This window comes from Diabrotica undecimpunctata, chromosome 2, assembly GCF_040954645.1.
Source record: "Diabrotica undecimpunctata isolate CICGRU chromosome 2, icDiaUnde3, whole genome shotgun sequence".
Taxonomy (NCBI): domain Eukaryota; kingdom Metazoa; phylum Arthropoda; class Insecta; order Coleoptera; family Chrysomelidae; genus Diabrotica; species Diabrotica undecimpunctata.
Window position 1 is genome coordinate 130,538,480 of NC_092804.1, and position 23,364 is coordinate 130,561,843.

Sequence of the window (23,364 nt, forward strand, 5' to 3'; positions counted from 1 at the left end):
TCTCCTCTTCGACCGTATCATAAGAGATTTATTTTTTATCTGCATTGTTTATTTCCGTAAGGGCTTATAAGTTTAACACTGATATAATAAATGATTTGTTGTTGACTTTTATATAGGTCATCCTTTTGCATATTGGTTTGAAATTTATAATTTCTCTCGTAGGTGTCATAGTATCATGAATCCCACCCCTTTTTACCCTTGCTCCTTTCCTCCTGAATATAACATTGTAAAGTCTTGTTTATAAATCTGTCCTTGTCCCTCTCAACATAATTTTTGCTGTGCTGCAATATCTATTTTATACTTTTTGAGTTCTTTTCCCATTTCTAGCATAGATCTAGTATAGTTCTTATGTTCCATGTGCCTATTTTTAACTGTTTATATAAATATATATATATATATATATATATATATATATATATATATATATATATATATATATATATATATATATATATATATATATATATATATATATATATATATATATATATATATATATATATATATATATATATATGTACTGCTAAACCCACGAAATAACTTTTTACTTTTGGAATTTTGGAATTTTAAAACTTTCCTATACTACTTTTTCACATCGAAAATAAAACAACGCGCTAGGGCATAATCACGCTGACTGTGAATTAAATAGGTTATCGATGAAATAATATGATATAAAACGTATTTAGTATCAAAAATCTACAATATTTGAAATACAATATTTTACACCTACATACAAATCGAACAATACGTTATTGTAATTGTTTACGTTTATTGTGGACGATAGACAACAAAATTGCTATTTTGTTGACCTATTGATTTTATTTTAGTCAACCACATAGTATAAAAGAAACTTTTTTTTTATTTAATATTATTTCAATCCGTGTTTATAATTTTCACTTACTATTTATCAACTGTCAACACATAATATTGTTCTGAATGTTTATTGATACAAGTATTTATATACGCTTCTGTTAAAAATTGATTACTTAGTTTGTAAAATTGTTAGAGTCTTCAGAATGATAATATAAGAAAATAAATAAAAAAATAATAGGTACCTTTTCGAATGACGGTATGGTCTGCAGTAAACGCCGTGTGCTGCGTACAGCGATATGTTCTACATCTCGTCTTTATGCTTTATATATTAAAAATAGATAGTCACTTATCGTACGCTATGCTCAGCGAGCAACTATTGTAAAAGGATACAGACATAACGCTATACGCGGCAGACGGCGTTTATTAGAGACCACCGACTTACTTTGTTAAACTTCACAACCTCTCGCCGAAAATACTTCATCCTTCGTCAAAAATTCTCCCAATCTCACCGTCAGACATTCTAGTAAGTTTCGATATCGTTTTACTCTTTACAAATATTCCTATAGACGAAACTCTAAACATTCTAAAACCTAAATAGAGTATCCAGCAAGACCACTTGTTAACCATGTCTTGTTAAACATTGTATGTCCAACACTATTTCATCTTCCAAAATCAATTCCATAAACAAATAAATGGTCCCAATGGGCTCGCCATTGGGGCTTTTTGAACATCAAGGAAGATGCTTAAGGATACTTTGCCGTCGTTTACACTTTTTGTAAGGTGTGTGACGATCTCTGTCAATGCCGTTTTAGTGGAGTCACCTTCTCTAAAGCCTAATTGAAATGATGAAATGATATTATGTTCGGTGTTATGTATATATATATATATATATATATATATATATATATATATATATTATATAATTGTCAAATTTATCAAAATTGAAAAAGATAATAATAATAATCTTCGCCCTATTTTGACGTGACAACGTCTTAAATTAGGTTGTGGCTCGGAGTCATTTATGAAAAAGTGTAACGCCCGCTCACGTCTGTTACAGTGAGTCACCGAACGAGAGAGAGGCCCGCCGGACCGGCGAATGCCTTGCGTCTCTCTCCCACTCAAACATGATCGGTCCGCTGCGCGCAAAGCACTAGAGAATTAGGCGCGTTGAATCGGTGCGTGCTTCCGTGCATCATCGTCCTATCCTCAACAAAATCACTCAAATAGAAATTAGTTTAAGTTTACATGTACAATGTTTTAGTAAACAAAATATATTTCTATAGTTAAAATTTGTGCAATTCTTATTTTCATTCAATTCCTTGTTCCTATTGTGCAATTTAATAATATTCATATCAATAAATATTCTACCGAGAAAAAGACGTTGTCACGTAAAATCTTCGCCCGTAAAACCGACTTTACAAGCAACCGAATTTTTTTATACTGTTTATTATTCCCTTATTTTACCCAATAAAAGAGTAATTTATGTCTCTCCCTCCTATTATTTCTCGAAAATATTACTAAAGATGTCTAAGTTATTTTTAAATGTATAAATGGTAATATCTTGTCGCATGTCTTTACCGTACTTCAGATTGCTTTCAGCCTGCAAATGTTTTACCACTTGTAAAACAAGAACTTTTTAATTCGTCTTTTAAGCAGAATACTATTCTTTTTCTGAAAGCAATATATGTCTTTAAACTACAGAATTTTTAATAAATATAATATACATATGTCTCTGTGCCTGTAACTAACAACTTTGCATGTGGCAGATTTATAAGGTAAGGTCCCAATATTAGGTTTATACAATAGAAAACTATCCCATAAGTATACTTTTAAAAAAGAAAAAGATCCTACGTGTTTTAAACAATTATAAATCAATTTTGCATAAAAAAATTTTGCCCAACACCCAGTGACCAACTACCTATATTAAACAACTTGAAGCCTTCAAAAGTTATCGACAGCTTTAACAATTATTCGAGACCTCAATTTTCAAAAACCCCCATGTACAACTAACTTCCTCGTGACTTTGGAAATTAATTATTTTACCTATTTGGAACTTATCTTTGATCTGTAAGTTCGTTGAGTAATCAGATTTTGTAAAAGGCCTTAAATTAGAACCGACCTTTGTGAAGTTTTGTTTGCCGGAAGCATCGGAGGAATTTCACCAAAATTTAAAATTCTTCAGAAGCTGATCTATACCAGCGATATTTGATGAAAATTTATTTATCTGATAGACTGAAAAGCCATTTTCTACAGTTTAACAAATAATTATATGTAGTTTAGGTACTTGTGTTCTTTTAAATAAGTTAACACACCTATATTACTGAATTTTTTATGTATAAAACTCTTTTTGTGAGTTGCATGTAAAATATACTCGTATAGTAGGGGAAAATTGTTTTTATAAAGAAAGTTATTAAAATATTTTCTGTATTTAGTAATACACTGGGAAAGCACCCGGTGATATCCCAGGGAAAAACATAAGAAACCAAATTGATTTTATCAACATAAACAAAAGGTTTAAGCATTCTATCACCTCAACAAAAACATATCCAGGCGCAGATGTCTATTGGTTGCAAATATCAACATACGACTCAAAATAATTCATAAGAAAATGAGGCCCAAGATATATATAAGACTACTAAAAGAAAATGAATCTCAGAAAAAAGTAAAAACAGAGATTAATAAGAATTTTGCGAAATTAGTTGAAGACACTATTAGAGGCATAGAATAACAGTGGAACGAATTGAAGACATGTATTAACATCTATTACCACAATTGCGCATGAATATCTAAAATCAAAAAGAGAAAAGAAGCAAGAATGGATGACAGATAATATATTGCAGATGATGGAAGAGCGAAGAAAATTAAAAAGTAGAAATGACAACGAATACAAAAAGTTGCATAAGACTATACTAAAGGAACAAAAGAAGCATAGCTGACGGAGAAATGTACGGAAGTTGAAATACTACAACGCAAACATGACGATTTGCATATGCACAAAAAATTAAAGAGGTACAGAATACCAGAAAACAACGCAATACATGCATATTTTGACTACCATTGAAGATAAATTACGAAGATGGAAAGAATATATGCAAGAATTATTCGAAGATACAGAACGAAGTCCGACTGAAATAAACAACCCATACGGCCCAGAAATAACAAACGAAGAAGTAACTATGGCCATTAAGCGGATTAAAGATGGGAAATCACCAGGACCTGATGAGGTGCATGGTGAAATTCTAAAGCTATTAGAGGCACACCAAATCACAGCTCTTGCGAAACTATTCAACAACATCTACGAGACTGGTTACTTACCAAAAGACTGGCTACTATCAATATTCATTCCACTCCCTAAAAGACCAAACGGTAGAAAATGTGAAGAACATAGATTAATTAGTTTGATGAGCCATGTACTTAAAGTACTCCTTTCTATCATTCACTCGCGCATGTACACCAAATTAGAACAACACCTAAATAAAGTTTGTGTCAACTGCGATGTGTATGCATGTTTCATTGATTTCGAGAAGGCATTTGATAAAGTCCAACATGGGAAACTAATCGATATCCTAAAAACATCAGGACTAGATGGTAACGATATAAGACTGATCTCAAACTTATATCTCCAACAAAAAGCAACAGTACGATTAGAAAATGAACTGTCCGAGATCTTCACAGTCGAAAAAGGAGTTAAACAAGGTTGCATATTGTCACCGGCAATATTTAACATATACTCTGAAAACATCTTTAGAGAGGCCTTGGACGAATCAGAAGATAAGATTGCTGTAAATGGCCAACTTATAAACAATATTAGATATGCAGATGATACAGTGTTACTGGCAGATAGTGCGCAGGGGCTTCAAAGAATGATTGATAACGTTGTAGAAGCATGTAATAAATACGGCTCAAAACTAAATTGCAGGAAGACAAAAATAATGATCATTAGTAAGAACTCCAACTAAAACGCCCAAATTACAATAGGCGATACACCGTTAGAAAGAGTGGAAAAAATATGCTATTTGGGCTGCAATATTAAGGATACTTGGGATAGGAGCTCCAAAATAAAAAATGTTTGTATTTTGAGAACGATTTCCGAAGTGGAAATTGAAACGTCAATAAACGTATTTTAACCTTTAATTGTGGCTTATTCCCATTTAAATAGTAATTAATTTAAAATAAAAACTCTTATTGAAAAAGCCAGAAGTTGTTTCAACAGCCTTAGGAAGATTCTCTGCTACTTAAGTATCAATATACGCATAAGAATTTTTACTTTTTACGTCTTTAGTGTCCCCCTTTATGGAGTAGAAAGCTGGAGCCTTACAGAAGATGCCATAAAACGATTTGAGGCATTTGAAATGTGGTGCTACCGACGTATGTTAAGGGTCTCATACATACACCACACAAGTAACATAACTATTCTCCAGAGGCTAAGAAGAGACAAAGAAATTATTAACACCATAAAAAAAACAGAAAATTGGCTTACTTCGGCCACATCATGCGTAATGATAAATACCGACTTCTACAGTTGATTCTACAAGGCAAGATTGAGGGTAAGAGTGGCCCTGGACGTAGACGTATATCCTGGCTGGTCAATCTTAGGAAGTGGACTGGTCTAACGTCAACTGATCTATTTCGAGCTGCTGTGAATAGAATAAGATGGGTCAATGTGGCCGCCAACATCTCTAGAAGATAGGCACATTTAGAAGAAGATTTAATTATAAAAATTAAAAGAAAATAAAACAATTTGTTTTGTAATTGATATACTGAAATTTTAAAAACTATTCAAAAGTTTAGTTAGAACAACAAAACGTTTTGAGTCTTATCATACCATCCTCATAAATTCCTGAAAAGTCAGTAATTCCAATTTAATTTAATACAAAAAAATAAAATTTGGATTATTAATAATAAAACTTTTCAGAATAGCAGCAAGCAAAGTTAGGATAGCCATGTTGATCGCCAATATCCGGAACGGATAGGCATCGTAAGAAGAAGAAGAATAATAAAACTTGTGATAAGTTACTTCAACGTTTAATACTTCAAGCTAACGTTTAAATTTATAACACTACCATAAAAGACGTCACTAATTTTAAATACCTTGGCCCATGGATAACCAAAGATATAGATCTGGAGGTTCAAATTTTCTTTTAGGAGGTCTCTTTTACTAAATACTAAGTTTTGATTCGTGAAAAAATACATAAATTCTATTCTCTGATATAAGACAGAGGCATGGACAAAGAAGTACCATGAAAAGGTTCGAGATGTGATTGTTTAGAACACTGAAAATATCGTGGACAGAACATGTTACTAACGATGCAGTATTGCGTAAAATGGATCATGACACAGAACTTCTTAACATTATCAAAAAGTGCAAAACTAGCTTTCTAAGGCATGTGCACCGGAGAAGACATTATGAGGTCCTAAGGTTGTTAGTGGAGAGCACAATTAAGAGAAATAGTAATCTAGATAGGAGAAGGTGTCTGTGGTTAGAAAACATCAGAGAGTGGAGGAGTATTAATACTCAACCCTTATTGAGAGCCGCACAGGATAAAGAAAGATTTAATTTTTTTTAAGAGATTTTTAAAAGATTTTTAAAAATTAAGAGGGCACTCTAAGAAAAATATACATTACTAATTGGATTAACAATTGCAAATAGCTACTTATATAATACACCCTATTTAAAAATAAACAGTGATGACCTAATATCAATGATTAAAGATTTAACCAAAAATGGCTTCTTCTGAATCTTTTAATACAAAAGGGGAGAACTAGTGTGTCTGACGAGAATATCAACAGCCAACTAATACTTTCAACCAGGAAATGGTTATAATTATGTAAGAAAGGTAACAAAGGTACCATATATATACGTATATATATTTATATATAATATATATATATATATATATATATATATATATATATATATATATATATATATATATATATATATATATATATATATTACAGGATCCAGCTTGTAAATACAATACATTTTGGAGACGGTCGCTTTTCTAATTCCTTCATTCCAGGAGCGTCGAGATCTACCTCTTTTTCTTCTTCCAGGGGGCTTCCAGCTGTGAAGTTTTTGGGGTCAACGTTGTTCAGGCATTCTTAATAGGTGTCCAAACCATTTTAAACCGCTTTTCGGTGTCTGTATTTTTAATAAGGCATTTCCTTTAATTACAATTATTAAGTCAAAACATCACAAACCCTGGACTGCCAAGAGTATCCGCATATCAGATAAGAATATGCGTTCACTACTGTACATCAAGAAATTTACTACTAATGTCTTTGTCACTGAATATATATCCAAGTACAGAGGAACCTATCTAAAACTTATCAAAACAGCTAAAAAAATGTACTATGAGAATCATCTGGGAAGCTATAAAAATGTTGCAAGGGAAACTTGGTCCATAATAAACGATGTTCGAATTAAAGTAACTCAGCTCAAACATTTTCTCTTCCAAACCCTGAAAATCTAAATGAATACTTCGTTATTGTGAGTAAAAATATAACATCAGCTATTTTGCCACAACAAGATCCTATTTCCTATTTTCCCAATTCAAAAAAGGTCTCGAATTCATTCTTTATAAGACCAGTTGATAAATCTGAACTGATTCAAACAATCAGTAGTATCAAAAGCAAATATTTCTCTAGTACTGATGGACTATCCATTAAAATTTTCTTAAATATCCCAAATAATGAGTTGGAAGTCCTGGTCTCACTAATTAACGATTCCTTTGAAAAAGGTATATTTCCAGAGTGCCTAAAAACAGCCATTATTATTCCTCTCCATAAGGGTGGTGATAAATCTAATGTCTGCAACTATAGACATACTGCCTTACTACCGGTCCTACCCAAAATTATTGAGAGACTTATAAAAGCCCGACCTATGTCCTTTCTCGTTGAAAACAAAATTTTATTACAAAGTCAGTTCGGCTTTTTATCTAATATGTTTTTTGTACTACATGAGGTCTATAAAGCACTAAACAATAATCTTTATACTGCCACTGTTTTTCGTGACTATGCCAAAGCTTTTGATTGTGTAAATCATGACATTTTTATAAAAAAAAATGAATTTCTACGGAATTCGAGGTATTTTTTTTAAATGGTTCCAATCTTACTTGAGGAATAGGAAACAACTAGTTAGAGCACATGATACTGACTCTAGTCACAAAAGCATTGTATGTGGAGTACCACAAGGTTCAGTACTGGGTCCTTTACTTTTGCTTATCTTTAAAAATAACATCAATAACTTAAAAATCGATGGAAAACAATTTTTTTTGCTGATGATACCAGTATTACCTGGAAAAACTCTAATATTATAACTCTTCATACAATTATAACTTCTGATCTATTTAAAATAAAAACCTGGTCCGACTCTAATTTACTCCCTTTTAACGTGGATAAGACACTAGGATTATCCTATAAAGGAGCTCTTCAACCCTTGCTTCTTAATAACAGCCACATCAGTATAATTGATTCTGTAAAATTTCTTGGTATTTTTATAGACAGTAACCTTAAATGGTTACCAAATATTTATTATATTTGGTAAATATAATAAATTAAATTACAAATACCAAAGTGGCTTCTGTAGACAGAAGTCAACAAAAACAAGTGAATATAACATCGAAACACATCATCTCTTCATAGACTTTGAAAGCGCATATGACAATATACACCGAGAATTCTTAATAAAAGCAATGAAAGAATTTAATATACCAACAGAACTAATAGAACTGATAAAAGAATCTCTAAAAGTAGAAAGTAAAATCAAGAAGAGAAATGATAGGCATACAACCAAATAGAACGAGCTGCACAAAATAGTGGTCTTAAAATCAATCAGACCAAAACAAAATATATGCAGGTAAGTAAAAACGCAGAAATAAGGCAGCCACAAAATATAACAATAGGAGAATACAACATAGAGGGGGTAAAAAACTTTATATACTTGGGATCCCTAGTCACGTCTGATAATAACGTAACGGAGGAAGTGAAGAGGCGAATATTTATTGCAAATAAATGTTACCATGGCTTAATTAGACACCTAAGATCAGATAACGTCGCAAGAAAGACAAAATGCCAAATATATAAAACCCTAATAAGACCGGTACTCACATATGGCTCAGAAACCTGGACACTTACTAAAAGAGAGGAAACGTTGTTAGCCACCTTCGAAAGAAAAATCTTGCGACACATATATAAGGGCACAAAAGAAAACGGAATATGGCGAAGACGATACAACTCTGAAATATACAAAATATACCAGGATCCGGATATTATCACATTCATTAAAATAGGACGGCTGCGTTGGATAGGACATGTAGAAAGAATGGAAGAAGGCGAAATATACCATCTCCCTTTGCAACTTAAATCTACAACTTCTTTCCTTAAGTTCCGTAAATTGACAAAAGCCTATCTATCTGAAAGACCTTATTATTCAGTGGAAGAGTTTCTTAACGAATAATTAAGAAAGAACAGGACGTTTAGGTACAAGCAACAAAGTATTTTTATATATGTTTGAGTATCACATGCAGCAGCTTAAACTTATTCATAAACTAGTTCGTAAGGTGTTATTATGCAATTTGCAATTTAGTGAAATTTTGCAATGGATTGTATATTTTATTTTATTGTTATTATTTTAATTGTTATTGTTATTATTATTATTATTATTATTATTATTATTATTATTATTATTATTATTATTATTATTATTGTTATTATTATTTTGACTATTCTAAGCTTTGTCCATAAAATTGTACAATTTTCAGTGACAATAAAGCATATTTCTATCTATCTATATATAGCAGCGACATCTATACGAAGTAACAAGAAGTCAAGAGACCTCTCTTTGATAGCAAATTAGGTAAATCGCAAAATCAAAGCCTCTTACTACGCTGGACGTAACCTTTTACTCCGACATGCATCTACGGTTCACCCTTGAAAAAACACTACCTCTTTCGCTCTTTATGTAGAGAAAAGACGTTAAAATGAATATAAAAGAGTGCGTTTTATTTCAATTCGAATTCCACCATTGTTTTATACGTGTTTTGAGTTATTCAACTCCTCGTCAGGAACACTAGTGGAAGTTCACACTGAAATGAAATGTAGTCTATTATTTGGCCAATATAATTAAAATAACAGCTTGAACTTCCACTCTGAGAATGTCAGTTTTATAATTTCAAATAGATGCAAAAATGTTTGTTACTCCTACCCCCCGGGCTTCCACCTAAAATTCCCCGTCATAGGGGAGAGGGTAACGCAAATTATCGATTTACCAAGAATCTGTAGAAAAAAATCTTTTGAACAAAAAATGTAGCTCAGATTATTTAGAACACAAACTTTTAGTAGAGCTTTTTCTGTAAAATGAACCGTTCTTTAGCGTGAAACAACGCTTGACGCCACTGGCGATTTTGAATGTCAGTTACAGGCGCTAAATCAATGTTCTAAACAAAGGTTGTATCAACTCGACGGTAAAAGACAAAAATCAAAATGCGTTTAAAGAATGAATAGTGCAGCTTTCATATGCAATTTTTTCATTTTGCCGTAAATGAAGTGTTTCTATAAAGCTGTTAAATAAACAAACTTTGAGCGAGTTTAGCCATTTTTTACGATTTATAAAAAAAATTATAAACAAAAAACGTTGTTTTTCACAAAGTAATACCAGTTTTTGTAATGTTATAGTATAATTTATTTTATTTTATTTTATTTTATTTTATTTTATTTTATTTTATTTTATTTTATTTTATTTTATTTTATTTTATTTTATTTTATTTTATTTTATTTTATTTTATTAAACAGTTGTTATAATGTTTAAATGTGGTAAAGATTTATTAATTTGGATCCATGTATTACGTATGGTTATTTAATAAGATTAATTAGCTATAAGTTCATTAGGAGTGAATAAGTCAATAATTCAAAGTCAAAACACTCAACACAGCAAAAAATTTTCGGCTTCGCAAAAAAAACATACTTTGCTTATTTTTGTAATTTATTTGAAGGGAATTGCGCGGTAAAATTCAGCGATATCTAAAGAGAGGTTTTTGCAGGTAATAAAGCAGATTGCGGTGTAGAGAGGGCGGTCCGACGGGAAGACGGAGAAAGATTGGCAAGGGAATACAATGTAGCTTTTATGGAAACTTCAGCCAAGAGTGGACAGAATGTTGAGCTGGCTTTCGTAGCTGTTGCAAGGTAAGAAAACATTTTTTAAAACTTTTAAATATATTATAGAATACCTTTTTAAATATTGCTAATATAATACTCACTAACTAAAACAATGTTTTCTATAGTATTTGTTACACCGTTTTTGCATCTATATTAATAATTTGTCGAATACTTAATGGTGAAAGCTGCGATTCGATACGTTGTATGGTTGAAATGTTTAATTAATTAAAAGTTTTAATTAAAATTAGAAACAATGTTCAAATATTCAGTTATATGCATTTACATTAAAAAAATGTTTTTCCTTTATACATTCATGGACAAAATATGGAATATGTGTATTATTACAACACATCATAACTTGAAATAATTACGAAATGTCTTGCTATAATTATTATACACATATGTCCAAAAGTTTGGAATATTGGAATATTTCATCTTTTTATTGATTTTTATATATAAAATCTTCTGAATAGTTAAACATCATTTTGTTTCAATTCTCAACAATACTAAATAAATCTCAAAACCAGATAAACGATATGCAAAAAAATTATTTATTCTCTTGGAGTGAAAAACTTACAATGTACAACTTAAATTTAAAAGTAAATTAGTAAAGAAAAAAATAATTTTTAATAAAACTAATAATTAGTAATTTCTCAATTTGCTTGTATGCATGCCTGTAGGCGATTTGGCATGCTGACGATTAACTGGTCGAGCTGTGCTTGCGGAATTCTCTCCCATTCTTCACGGACAGCGTCTTTTAGTTCTCGAAGTGTAATAGGGGGATTGTTTCGCTTCTTGATGCGTGTTTTGAGAATGTCCCAAGCATGTTCAATAACGTTCATGTCGGGGGAATTCGAGGGCAACTGTAATGTAGATATTTCTTCTTCTTCCAGAAAATTTTGTTCTACTGCTGTTCGATGAGAAGGTGCGTTGTCAAGCATAAACACAAATTCATCACCTAATGCCCCTTGTAATAGACGTACGATAGGATTTAAAACTTCCTCGATGTATACAGCACCAGTGACTCTTCTCTATGGAACCAGCAGTGGTGTCCGTGTACCACTCATAATACCAACCCAAACAATAATACTGCCACCTTCAAATGGGACTCGGGTTTGCCGTCCTGGTGTCCTCCAAACCAGTGTTGTTCGCGAATCAGATACCAAGCTAATTTTTGACTCATCAGAGAACATCACGTTATTCCTGTTAGGGCCATGATGCACCATGTCTCTAGCCCATTGCAACCTTACTATTTTGTGTCGGTAGGTTAGTTTAGGAACACGTAGCGGTCTTCTACGATATAAATTTACTGCATTTAGTCTGCGTGTTATTGTTTGCTGTGAAATATTTAGTGTTTGACTCCTAAAAATTTCTCTTGATATACCACTTGTAGAATCCAGACGATTTCTACGAGCTATCAATGGTATTTGCCGGTCTTGTGCTGCTGTTGTACATCGACTTCTACCACTTCTGGGACGATCCTTAACGTCATTTGTATCTTGGAATTTTTTTTTTCGATGCAGCACTCTGAGTAGCATTAACAATATTCGCGTTATAACTTTGACTAAAGCCCTGTTGTAACAAAGAAATTACTCTAGGTATGTCAAACTGAGATATCACGTTTCTAGGCATTTTTAAACGGCTCAATTAAAATTTAAACAAAAACTGAAAAAATGTGTAAATACACTAATGAGCGGATGTGTATCACAATGTGATCAAAATCACACAAAAACGATTTTTCATTTAAAACATTTTCATTTAAAAACGCTCTAGAATGAAAATTAATAACAATTTTAAACCACCATAGGCGTAGATATATTATTTATACGTATTCCAAACTTTTGGACATGTGTGTATATACCGATATCATTTATTTAGTAAGCGGTGCAAGTATTTTGACAGGAACTATCGTTAGGGGGGATTATCAGCCGATGTCTGATACGACGTCTGACTGAAACGAATGATGAGCTCTCCTAATTTACTACCTGCAGCTAGCAGCTTGAAAAAAAGTGGACGGGACAGGAATAGTAACGGAAGTAGACGGGATAGATAAATTTTTATATGGGATTAAAGTCAAAAGCTAGGTCACTAGGAGCCCTAGATGAAGTAGATTTACCAGCCATTGTTGTCTATGGCCGATCAGTGACATACGATTACAGATCTTCTTCTGTAAAATATTGGTATTAACTAGCCACAAACTTGTAACCTCAAAACTTTTTACAAAATTTTTTGGTGTGGATGCTTGTAGATAAGTTTTTCCTATAAATCCTGTAACGTCATAAATACTTATTGGTTTTCCAGGAATACTTAACATTCAGTCTTCTGCAGTTTTATGGTAAAAAGTTTTATATGGACCAAAAACCCTTCGGTACAAGGGCTGCATTTTATCCTATATATGCGGATGAATGAACGAAGGTAAAGAAACTAATAGAACTAAAACTCTATGTGTTTACGTAAAGGATACATAAATTGACGACCAAAAAAACTCTAGGCAGAGGAAGAACGAACTACGCTAGAACCAGACGAAAACAACAGAAAAAACCACAAATGAAGAAATTAATATAAATGAAGGGTGCAGGGAATAAAGGCGCAATGTCACTATTAGTACATTTTTCACAAAACTACATTTTCTATTTTTTTATTTTGTAATATTTAACTTGTATGATCATAAACTCCCTTTTTTTATGTTACTGCTAGCGCACAAGAATAAATTAAACAAGGCCTTTATTATCATTTATTATTATAATTAAAAAACAATATACTTAATAAAAATACTTATTTACTGATGTGGTAAAGATTCAAAGTACTGTTGAGCTTCTTTGGAACAAAATGCACTAAGAGACACTACATCTTCAAATTTTTCTGTAGAAAGAGTTAGCAGCTGCTGATGAGATGCTAAAGGTAACTGGAGTGTCATTTGTTTTTTTTGCCATTTGGAATCACTGTATTTGAAACGAAATTTCCATAGTACGTTCTACGATGAAAAATCAAATGGGGAGATTTTTGTTCAATTTTCAAAACATTTATAGGTCTTGTTTGAAATGGACATTTTTTAAAGAATTTGTTATCAAAATACTCAGTTCAGGATTTCTGCATATTTTAGTCAACTTAAATCACATCAAAAGTAAACGGTTTTCTTTCTTAAATTCCGGAAAACTTCATCCCATTCCTCTGGCAATTCAACTCTTGATTTTTTATTTATAATCCCCATATTTTTATCTGTTTCCATGTATGAATGCCCTCTCATTGGAAAAATTATATGTATGGTCTTAAGTCTCTTCTCTATGTGAACAAGATGATACATAAATCTTGCAACTGTATTTTATTTTGGCCCCCACAAGAATCTGCGAATATAAACAACTCTTCAACTGAAGGACCAAGGAAATTATGGACGAAATGGTGAAGGACAGAAGACACATCGTCTGTGCCTTTTTTCCCTATTGTCTGTGAACGTAAATACAGATAATTGTCTTTTGCAATAGACATCATTTGTTGAAATGTTAGGCACTGGCAAGTTTTTTTGGTAGTCAATGTAAATGCTTTAGATTTTTTCAGTGGTTTTGCATAACCTTTTCATTTGCCGTTTTTTCTTGTAAAAAGCTTCTGCTTTCATTTTATGGAGTTTGCTGGCAGTGTAAAGGTTTTTTATCTGTTTTTCCAGAACAAAAATTGATTCGCTTGCAGTGAGGGCGGCAAGTTTGCTTTTTCTTTCTCGAGTGATTTTAGTTTTGCGACGTATTCTTCACACGTACTACAACTATCTGTTCGGGGGTACCTGAATGAAATATTAAACTGATTCATAAATAAAGTTCTGTAAGATTTGTAAGAAATGGAGGCCTCTTTGTACATTTCCATATACATCTGCCACATTTTTTTAACGTTTAACTCCTCAGATAGGTACACTTTAGAAGAATCCTTTAAGCTATAATGGTATTCTCTTCCTTTAAAAGAAGATATGTGTTCCATCACAGCATTAGTAACAGACTCCGATAGCTTATGAGGGCGATTAGCTCTCTTGTTTGAAGGTGCCTCTCCAGTTAATTTCAAAGATCGTTGCAATAACTCTAACTTCTTTCTTCCGATTCCATGAATAGACAGAAAAGCTTTAGCGCAGCAGTAACTTCGTCGGCATTTTTGAATCGAACTTTGTAAACATATGTTGAATCATGTAATTTTTCTGGGTCAGTCAAATCTTTTTTTGACCTCCGTTGTTTAATTTGTAAAACTGTAATAAGACCACATACTCGTAGGTATAAATTCTGTGCATCCTCTGAGTTAAGTTAATTTAAACTACGTATTATTGACTGTCTAGCGTCAGATGATACAATTTCAAAGCAACGATATCTTTTGCACTCACAATCTGGCCCTGTTACGTGACTCTGTAATCGTAGCCTTTTACGAACCTCATTCATCCGCCTAGTTTTTTTCCGTTTTTTTTTTGTTTTTTCTTGTTTAAACCATCACTAGTACTGTCTATAAAGTCACTTGTAAAAACTTTACTTATTTTTTTAATCAATAATTTAACGATCTGATAGACTTAAATAAATTGCACACTGCTACGATGAATTCTTTAGTGCAACTAACAGCTCAAGAAAAGACAAGTTGTAGTCACAGTGGCGCCACACGAAAGTGACAATGCGCTTTCATTCCTAGAACGCATGGACTATGCGCCTTTATCCCCAGACTACCAAATATTTACTTGCGATTTTTTACTGACCTATTATTCCCTGACGGAAGGTATTGATTTGACCCTTTATAGTACTCCTAATATAAAGCATTAAAATCTCGATTTTCGTAAAAGTTGACATGGCGCCTTTATTCCCTGCACCCTTCAAATGTACAAGAAGTTCGTAAAATATTTGAAAAGCTAAATATCAGAAAAGCAACAGGTATAGACAGGATACCAAACGAATTACAACAAACAACTAACAACATTAATTAATAAAATTATAAAACACAATAAACTTATTAAATACCACCCTAAAACTTACAACTAAAATTAAAGTACTTCTAAATCAGAGGATAAGTTTAGCAGATGAACAACAGGGTTTTCGTAGCAGAAGATCGTGTACAGATGCAATATTTGTTATAAAGCAAATTACTGAGAAACCGGTAGAGTATAATAGACCAGCATTTCTGTGTCTGATTGACCTAAAGAAAGCTTTTGACAGAGTAAGACTCAAAGATGGAATCCATCTTCTGTATAAAGATGAAGAAGGATTCTGTATAAAGATAGAGAAGTTCCCCTAAATATTATAAAAACTATCGAAAACATTTATCAAAACAACAAAATGGAAGTCAGAATAGATGGACAACCTATAAAAATAGGCAGCAGAATAAGACAAGGGGACTCATTGAGCTTCATGCTCTTCAGTTTAATTATGGATAAAATCATCAAAAGTGTTATCAAAGGAAGAGGATACAGAAGTAATAATCCGACAATGAACAAGCAGAATTGCTTATGAAGAGGAAGAAGAAGAATTATTATCGATGGTAATTAGAATCGGCTTTTCCTGGCTAGGCTTAGTATAAGATTAGAAAATCTTTGCTTTCCTAAAGGATTTACTGCCCCAATGCATCTAGGTGGAGCCCCATTTGTCATGTGGTATTTATAGTGCAGACGAGGAAATACAAATAGTGGTGGGATAGTTTGACCTACTTCATTAATGCAAGATATCATTGTAACATTAATTCTTCTTTCAATGGTTTAAATAAATTCATGGTTTGTGTACTGTAAAATTTAAAGTTTAATCCAAGTTGTATACACGTTCAGAGCCAAACTGGTATGTCTTTTTAACATCAGTGTAATTATTAACAAATTGCTCAACATTATTTTTATTAAAACTAGTGGCTCTAGCTAAATTTGTTACCTCCGGTTTCCTTAGAAATAATCTCCTTATATATTGAACTAGCCATTCTCGGCCTGCAATTTTCTTGTTCTGCCACGAGTCTGGTATTTTTTTATCCAAGACTGTAGCATAATTAAATGCTGATTTTCTAGTTCGGATTTTAATATGTTCCATATGAAGATAGGCAGCTTTTTCTAGATAATCAAACAGTTGCTTCTCTTCTGTAACACTAAATACTTTATGAAAACAGTAGTTTAGATGCGAAACTATAATATCAATAATACAAGTAACAAAATTATGTTGCTATATATATATATATATATATATATATATATATATATATATATATATATATATATATATATATTCTGCTTTATTATATTCCGTTTCTTCGCTACATTACATATATATGTATTATTCGACAAAACTTCATGTAATGCCTCCTTCAATGACTCTTGTGGTACATGTTCCCGCTTTACTGTAAAAAATTATTATCGTTACACAAATAACACACACTGAAAACGCTCGTGTATCGTTGGACACATTTAGAGGTACAAGTAACGATTAAAGGGTGTTTTTTTATAGATACAAAAATGTAAGTTGGCAACACCGATTTAACTGGCGGACATTTTGACAGCTGTTAAGTAATTTATGTTTAGTTTGGTTTGACATTTCAGCATGAATAGACTGACGCCTGAAAAACTCTTCCAAATTGTTCAAATTTATTTTGAAAATCATGTTTCTGTTCGTATCGCGTACTACCTCCATTTTATGGTCGACATAATCGTCCATCAGAGTAATTAATTGAATTAACCATGGAACTTTTTCGCACCACATTTACTCAAAATAATAAGAAGCATCCACAGAGACGTCGTACAGTGCATATGGAAGAAGTTTTTGCTGGTGTAGAGCGTAGCATAGAGGAAGACCCAAATCAGTCCATCCGCCATCGTGCACAGCAGTTGGATATGTGTCCATCTACTTTATGGACGATTTTGCAAAAAGATTTTGGTTTGCGTGCTTATAAAATCCAACTCGTGCAAGAATTAAAGCTACACGATCACCTAGCAAAGCGAGGATTCTGTGAGTGGGCCCAAAACGAGATTGCCGTTGATCCTGATTTTCATAAGCGAATTTTGTCTAGCGACGAAGTTCACTTTTGGTTGATTGACTATGTCAACAAACAAAACTGCTATATTTAGAGTAAAGATAATCCTGAAGTGTATGTTGAGACACCATTACATCCAGAAAAACTGACTGTTTGGTGTGCTTTGTGGGCTGGTGGAATCATTGGTCCGTACTTTTTCAAAAACGATGCTGGCCAGAACGTTGCAGTCCATGGTGACCGCTATAAAGCGGATTGCGGACTTTTTTAATCCTTATTTAAACAGCCATAATGTGCCGAAGCTGTGGTTTAAACAAGATGGCGCAACATGCCACATAGCTTGTGCCGCAATTGATTTATTGGAAGAAACGTTTGGTAACCGCATAGTAATTGGCCTCCAAGATCGGGCAATTTAACATCGCCAGACTATTTTCTGTGGTGATATGTGAAGTCTCTAGTCTACACCGATAAACGTAAAACGATTGACTACTTGTAGAACAACATTCGCCGTGTTGCCGAAATAAGGCCACAAATGTTGGAAAAAGTCATAAAAAGTGGACCTCTGGATTAGACTACGTCAGAGCCAGCCGTGGAGATTATATGCCAGAAATCATATTTAAATTATAGTTCCAAAAGATTATCTTTTAAAAAAAGTCAATTTTATATTAATTTAAAAAAATCGTCTTTGTTTTATTCTATTTCAAAGTTAAACGCACACCTCTAAAAAACACTCATTACAAGCAGCTAAGATTTAACGTTTTAAATACGATAATCTATTTTAGGTTAAAATGCAACTAGAAATATTATGCATAAATATCATCTACTCTTTATTTTGATTTCTACTCTTTATTTTGATATTTTTACAACCTTTACAACAACAACAAGGTAAGAGTTAAAATCGGCAATAAATACTCCAACGAATTTAAGACCACAAAAGGCTTATTGCAGGGATGCTCAACATCTCCGACACTGTTTAAGATATTCCTCGAACAAATATTAAAACCATGGAAAAGGAAATGTGAAGGGATGGGAATACCAATCCGAGACAACTTCTTGTACACATTAAGCTTTAAAGATGACCAAGTGGTAACGGCTCAAGATGAAGAAGATCTGTGCTATATGCTCTGAAAATTAAAAAAGGAATACACAAAAAACGGACTGGAAATAAATCTAGAAAAGACCGAATATTTAACAACAGAGCAAGAACCAGTGAGAAACTTGGAAATGGACGATAATAGGAAAATTAACGGCACTGACAAATTCAAATATTTAGGATTCATACTCTCAAAAAATGGACCCACCGAGCAAGAGATAACCAGCAGATTAGCACAGACAAGAAGAACAAGAACATGTATTAAACAAATGAACGGGGTATTATGGGATAGACAGATTACCAGAAATACAAAGAAGATAATTTATAACACCTTGGGACGCAGTATAATGACCTATGGAGCAGAGAATTGGGTAATAAATAAACGAAACAGGTCCAAAACCACAGCAACTGAAATGGAGTTCATGAGAAGAAGCTGCAGAGTAACAAAAATGGATCGCATCAGAAATGAGGAGATAAAACGAGGAATGGCAGTAGAACAAGACATACTCAGCTACATCGAAGAAAAACGTTTAATTTGGTGTGTGAGAACAAGGTGGATAGCAAAGATTTCGGATTGGACCCCAATAGGAAGGAGGAAAAGAGGTAGACCCGAAGATCTTGGAGGGATGAAGTGGACGAGGCCATGGAAAGACGAGACCTTAGAGATGGAGAATGGCAGAACAGAAAGGACTGGAGGCGTTGGCTGAAAGAAGGAAGGCGGCGACAGCTGTAAAAATCCTTATATGGATAGATAGATAGATTTTGATATTAAAACTTTTGCAATAACTACAGTGATCTTCAAAATAAATGTTGGTTAATATTGCTAATAAACTTACTTTTAATTAAAAAATTTTAAAGTTAACTCGGTGCTTTAAATACACGGTAAAACAACTCACACTGTTGCCAGTGTGAGTTGAAGTGAATATTATAGTTGAAGCTTTGTAGCTTCATACTATTTGTAGTTTTTGAAATACAAGTTGTCCAAAGGTACAAAAGCCCGGAGGTACATGTCGGTTCCCTTGTTATATTATTATATTTTTGCTTGTATGAGCTTCTTTAACAATAATAAATAATTTCAACTTGGGAAGGTCGTTTTATTTTGGGGCTTTAGAACCAGTGATGATAATTATGCTTTCTCTAAATCTATATATGTTTAAAAGGACATTATGGTTTTTATTTATTCTATATTTGAATATTTATTGTAAGATAAATAACTACAAATAAGATGTAATTAAACTTGTGTTCAGGAAAAAACCACTTTATTGTACAACATTTGTGTGGTTAATAATCTAAACTAATGTTAAAAAAAATTACAAATGGTTTACACAAGATAAATTTGAAACATACATTATTCGGATATTTTTGTTTGTTAGTATTTGTCTTCAATTATTCATTTTATATTATTAACTTTTATTTATTTTATTACCTTTTCTGTTTTTTACTGTTGATATTACTGTCACGTTTCTATCGTTTTCGCATTGGCGATATCCCCTTTATGGATCAGGTACTCTTGAAAATATTATTTTTTATGTTTTCCCTATTAATACATTTTGTTTAAAGATTGTAGATATCACTCTCATTATTTTTCTAACTATAGTCTTTATCATTTTCGTAATAATATTTTCTGATATGAGTAATCTTTTGTTGTTAAATTTGTTTAATCGGTTGTTAATTTCACAGATTCTCATTGGATTTCTGTGTTTTTTTATTTTATTTCGAACATAAACTTTTTTGTTTTTGATGTTAATTTATAATATATTTTCCGTTTCTATATTAAACAAAAGTTATTTTAATATTATTTTTGTTACAGGGAACTCAAATATCGAGAAAACGGCACAAGGGACTCAAACACCTTCAATGTTAACGAATATATCCGGGAACAAAGTGAAAAACCGCAATGTCCGCCTTGTACGACTTGAAGATTTATTTAAAAATATCTGTGGCAACAAAATTTAAGGGTCATTAAAGGGAAAAGAGTTTCTGAATATTTTAGGAATCTAGAATGTACTATGTAATTTTATTATAAAAATCTAATATATCTTTTATAACTCGTTTACTATACAAACCACAACTGAATAAAATAGAACAATTATGTACTTACGTAGTAATGGTATCAACAATCACATTAATAAAATTATTTAACTAACATTTATGCTTGAATAACAACTATATTAATAAAAGTCAGAACTGTAAGCTTTGCAGGCCAAAGTCTTTTTTGGAGATATTCCTCCATTTTTTTCTATCCAAAGCCTTCTTTTTTAATTTCTAATAATCAGTTTCTTCTCCGATCACCGTTTAGCAGTCATCTTCTTTCTTTTGGGTCTTCAGTTTTGTCTAGTTCCACTCGCATTTTTTTTTCAATGTACTTGTTGCTTTTATTTCTGGTAATATTTTCTAGCTGCCTAATTCTTGGTGAGTTTATTTGTGCTATATTGAGCTATCGTATAGTTTCATTTTCCCTCTTTCATCTCTCTATCGTGAACGGGTCTCCTAAATACGCTAAACATCGATAGTTTGTATAATGCTTTTTGTCTATATTATTCTATGGTAAAACGTTTTCTGGTATACAATGTAACTATTTATGGTAGTCCGAGTAGTATGGACGCGCTGACTAGAAAAAATATCCTCATTTTATATTCCTGCAGATTCTTACTTAAAATAGTCCCCTTACAACAAAAGTGCATGTTGCCAAGAGAAAATGTTGGTCAAAAATTATTTAAACAATTTTTTTTAAACTAAGTGCAAAATTTAATTTTTTTCGCCGTTCGTCAGTTTTTTATGTTAACTTAGGTTAGTTTTTCACTTCAAGCACCAGTAAGCAGCACTACTACCTGACGACAATACAAGTGTGACCTTGTCGAAACGTCAAATAATGATTTTCTCAAAACCAAAATTATTCAACGCGGAGTCAAACCCGGAAAACCACTGAAGTTCAGAGTTTTGTGTAATGTATGTACCTTCAATAGAAACCAATATTTTAACTGAACAGATTGTTCAAGGGTGACTTTGACTTGTTTTTGGTGAATTTCGAGAATATCATAATGTCCTTGCTTAGTAGCGGACAAACTGATCATACTTGGTGATTTTAATATAAATTTTAAACTAGAAATCTGACCCATCTTTTGATATTCAAAATCTATTAACATATTTTGGTCTAAAAGTAACTATAAACGATTATACTAGAATCACATCCCAGTCCAGTAGTTGCATTATTATGACACATTATGACAAATTTTTCTATATTTGAATTTTCAATATTTGAACCTTGTTTTTCTGACCATCGAGCTCAATATTTATTTATTGACTCTGAGCATAAAGTTGTTGCACTAATCAAACATTTCAATGGTTTATGACTTCTTTTAGTTTACAGAAGTTTAAACGTGCGCCAGCTAGTACAAAGATAGACTTTTTCTATGATATTAATAATGATCCTGATTTTTTGACAGTCTTTTTACCGAAACGTATAACAACTTAATATTAAAGCATTTTCCACTAAAGAAAGTACGACAAACTGCTGAAAAACAACCGTGCAATGGTTTAATAATAAATTAAGGTCTTACAGATCTCATCTCTTATTAAACACATTGCAGATGCCACTAAGGATCCCGATTTATTCAAAGTATATAAACAACAAAAATTTGAATATAATCTACAATTAAAAATGCTAAAAAGTCAGCTTACTGTGATTTTATTACTAATTCCAATAATTCCTAGAGACTGCTGAAAAATAGTAAATTTCGAAAAAAACAATACAAGATCCAGTTCGGTACAACCTGATCTACCTCCAGACGAAATAAATCTGGTTTCTAAAACCCCTGGTATAATTAATTACCTGTGGAATTTTTTTGTTATTTGTTCATATTGCTTTCTCCCGTTTTTTAATTGTTTATTGCACTTTGCAACAATGAACGGAACAACTAGTCTATCTTCATTTATATTTACTGGCTTTAAACAATGTCTTCTTCAAACCAAATACAATTATTGACGATTGCGTTAAATTTTTAAATACAAAAAACATAATTTAAGTACAAAAAACTACTTCAGAAACACTTTTGCTAAAAATGATATTTATTAAAATATAGAAGGCCACTTAAAGAACGCTTTTTCCTGTGTCTTTTAGCTGAACCATATGCTTGAACAACTGAACAATACAATAAACACCAAATCATGAAAAAACAAATAAAGTTTATGTAAAATATATTTTGATAGGAAAATCTGTAAAATGTAGTTAATATTTGAAAGTTCTTATGGTAAATGGTATAACTTAAATGATTTATGAAAACAAAACATGCTTATGGATGATTAGGGGATTAAATGTAATTTAAAATATAAATACTTTAAGAAAT

The 23,364-nt window shown here is 32.1% G+C and overlaps 1 protein-coding gene across 5 annotated transcripts in view; it reads left to right on the top strand.

Moving 5' to 3' along the window:
• The window catches only part of LOC140434875 (ras-related protein Rab-37-like), a 258,107-nt gene extending 236,423 nt beyond the window's left edge, over window positions 1-21,684 (top strand). For 3 of the 5 annotated variants that reach the window (XM_072523469.1, XM_072523468.1, XM_072523470.1), the window contains exons 6-7: window positions 10,857-10,998; window positions 20,829-21,113. In XM_072523469.1, coding sequence (XP_072379570.1) covers window positions 10,857-10,998; window positions 20,829-20,937 — 251 coding nt within the window. In that variant the 3' untranslated portion in view covers window positions 20,938-21,113. Of the gene's footprint in view, window positions 1-10,856; window positions 10,999-20,828 lie in introns of all 5 variants that reach the window. The other 2 variants (XM_072523471.1, XM_072523472.1) reach the window with 2 other exon arrangements.
• The last annotated feature ends 1,680 nt before the right edge of the window (window positions 21,685-23,364 follow it).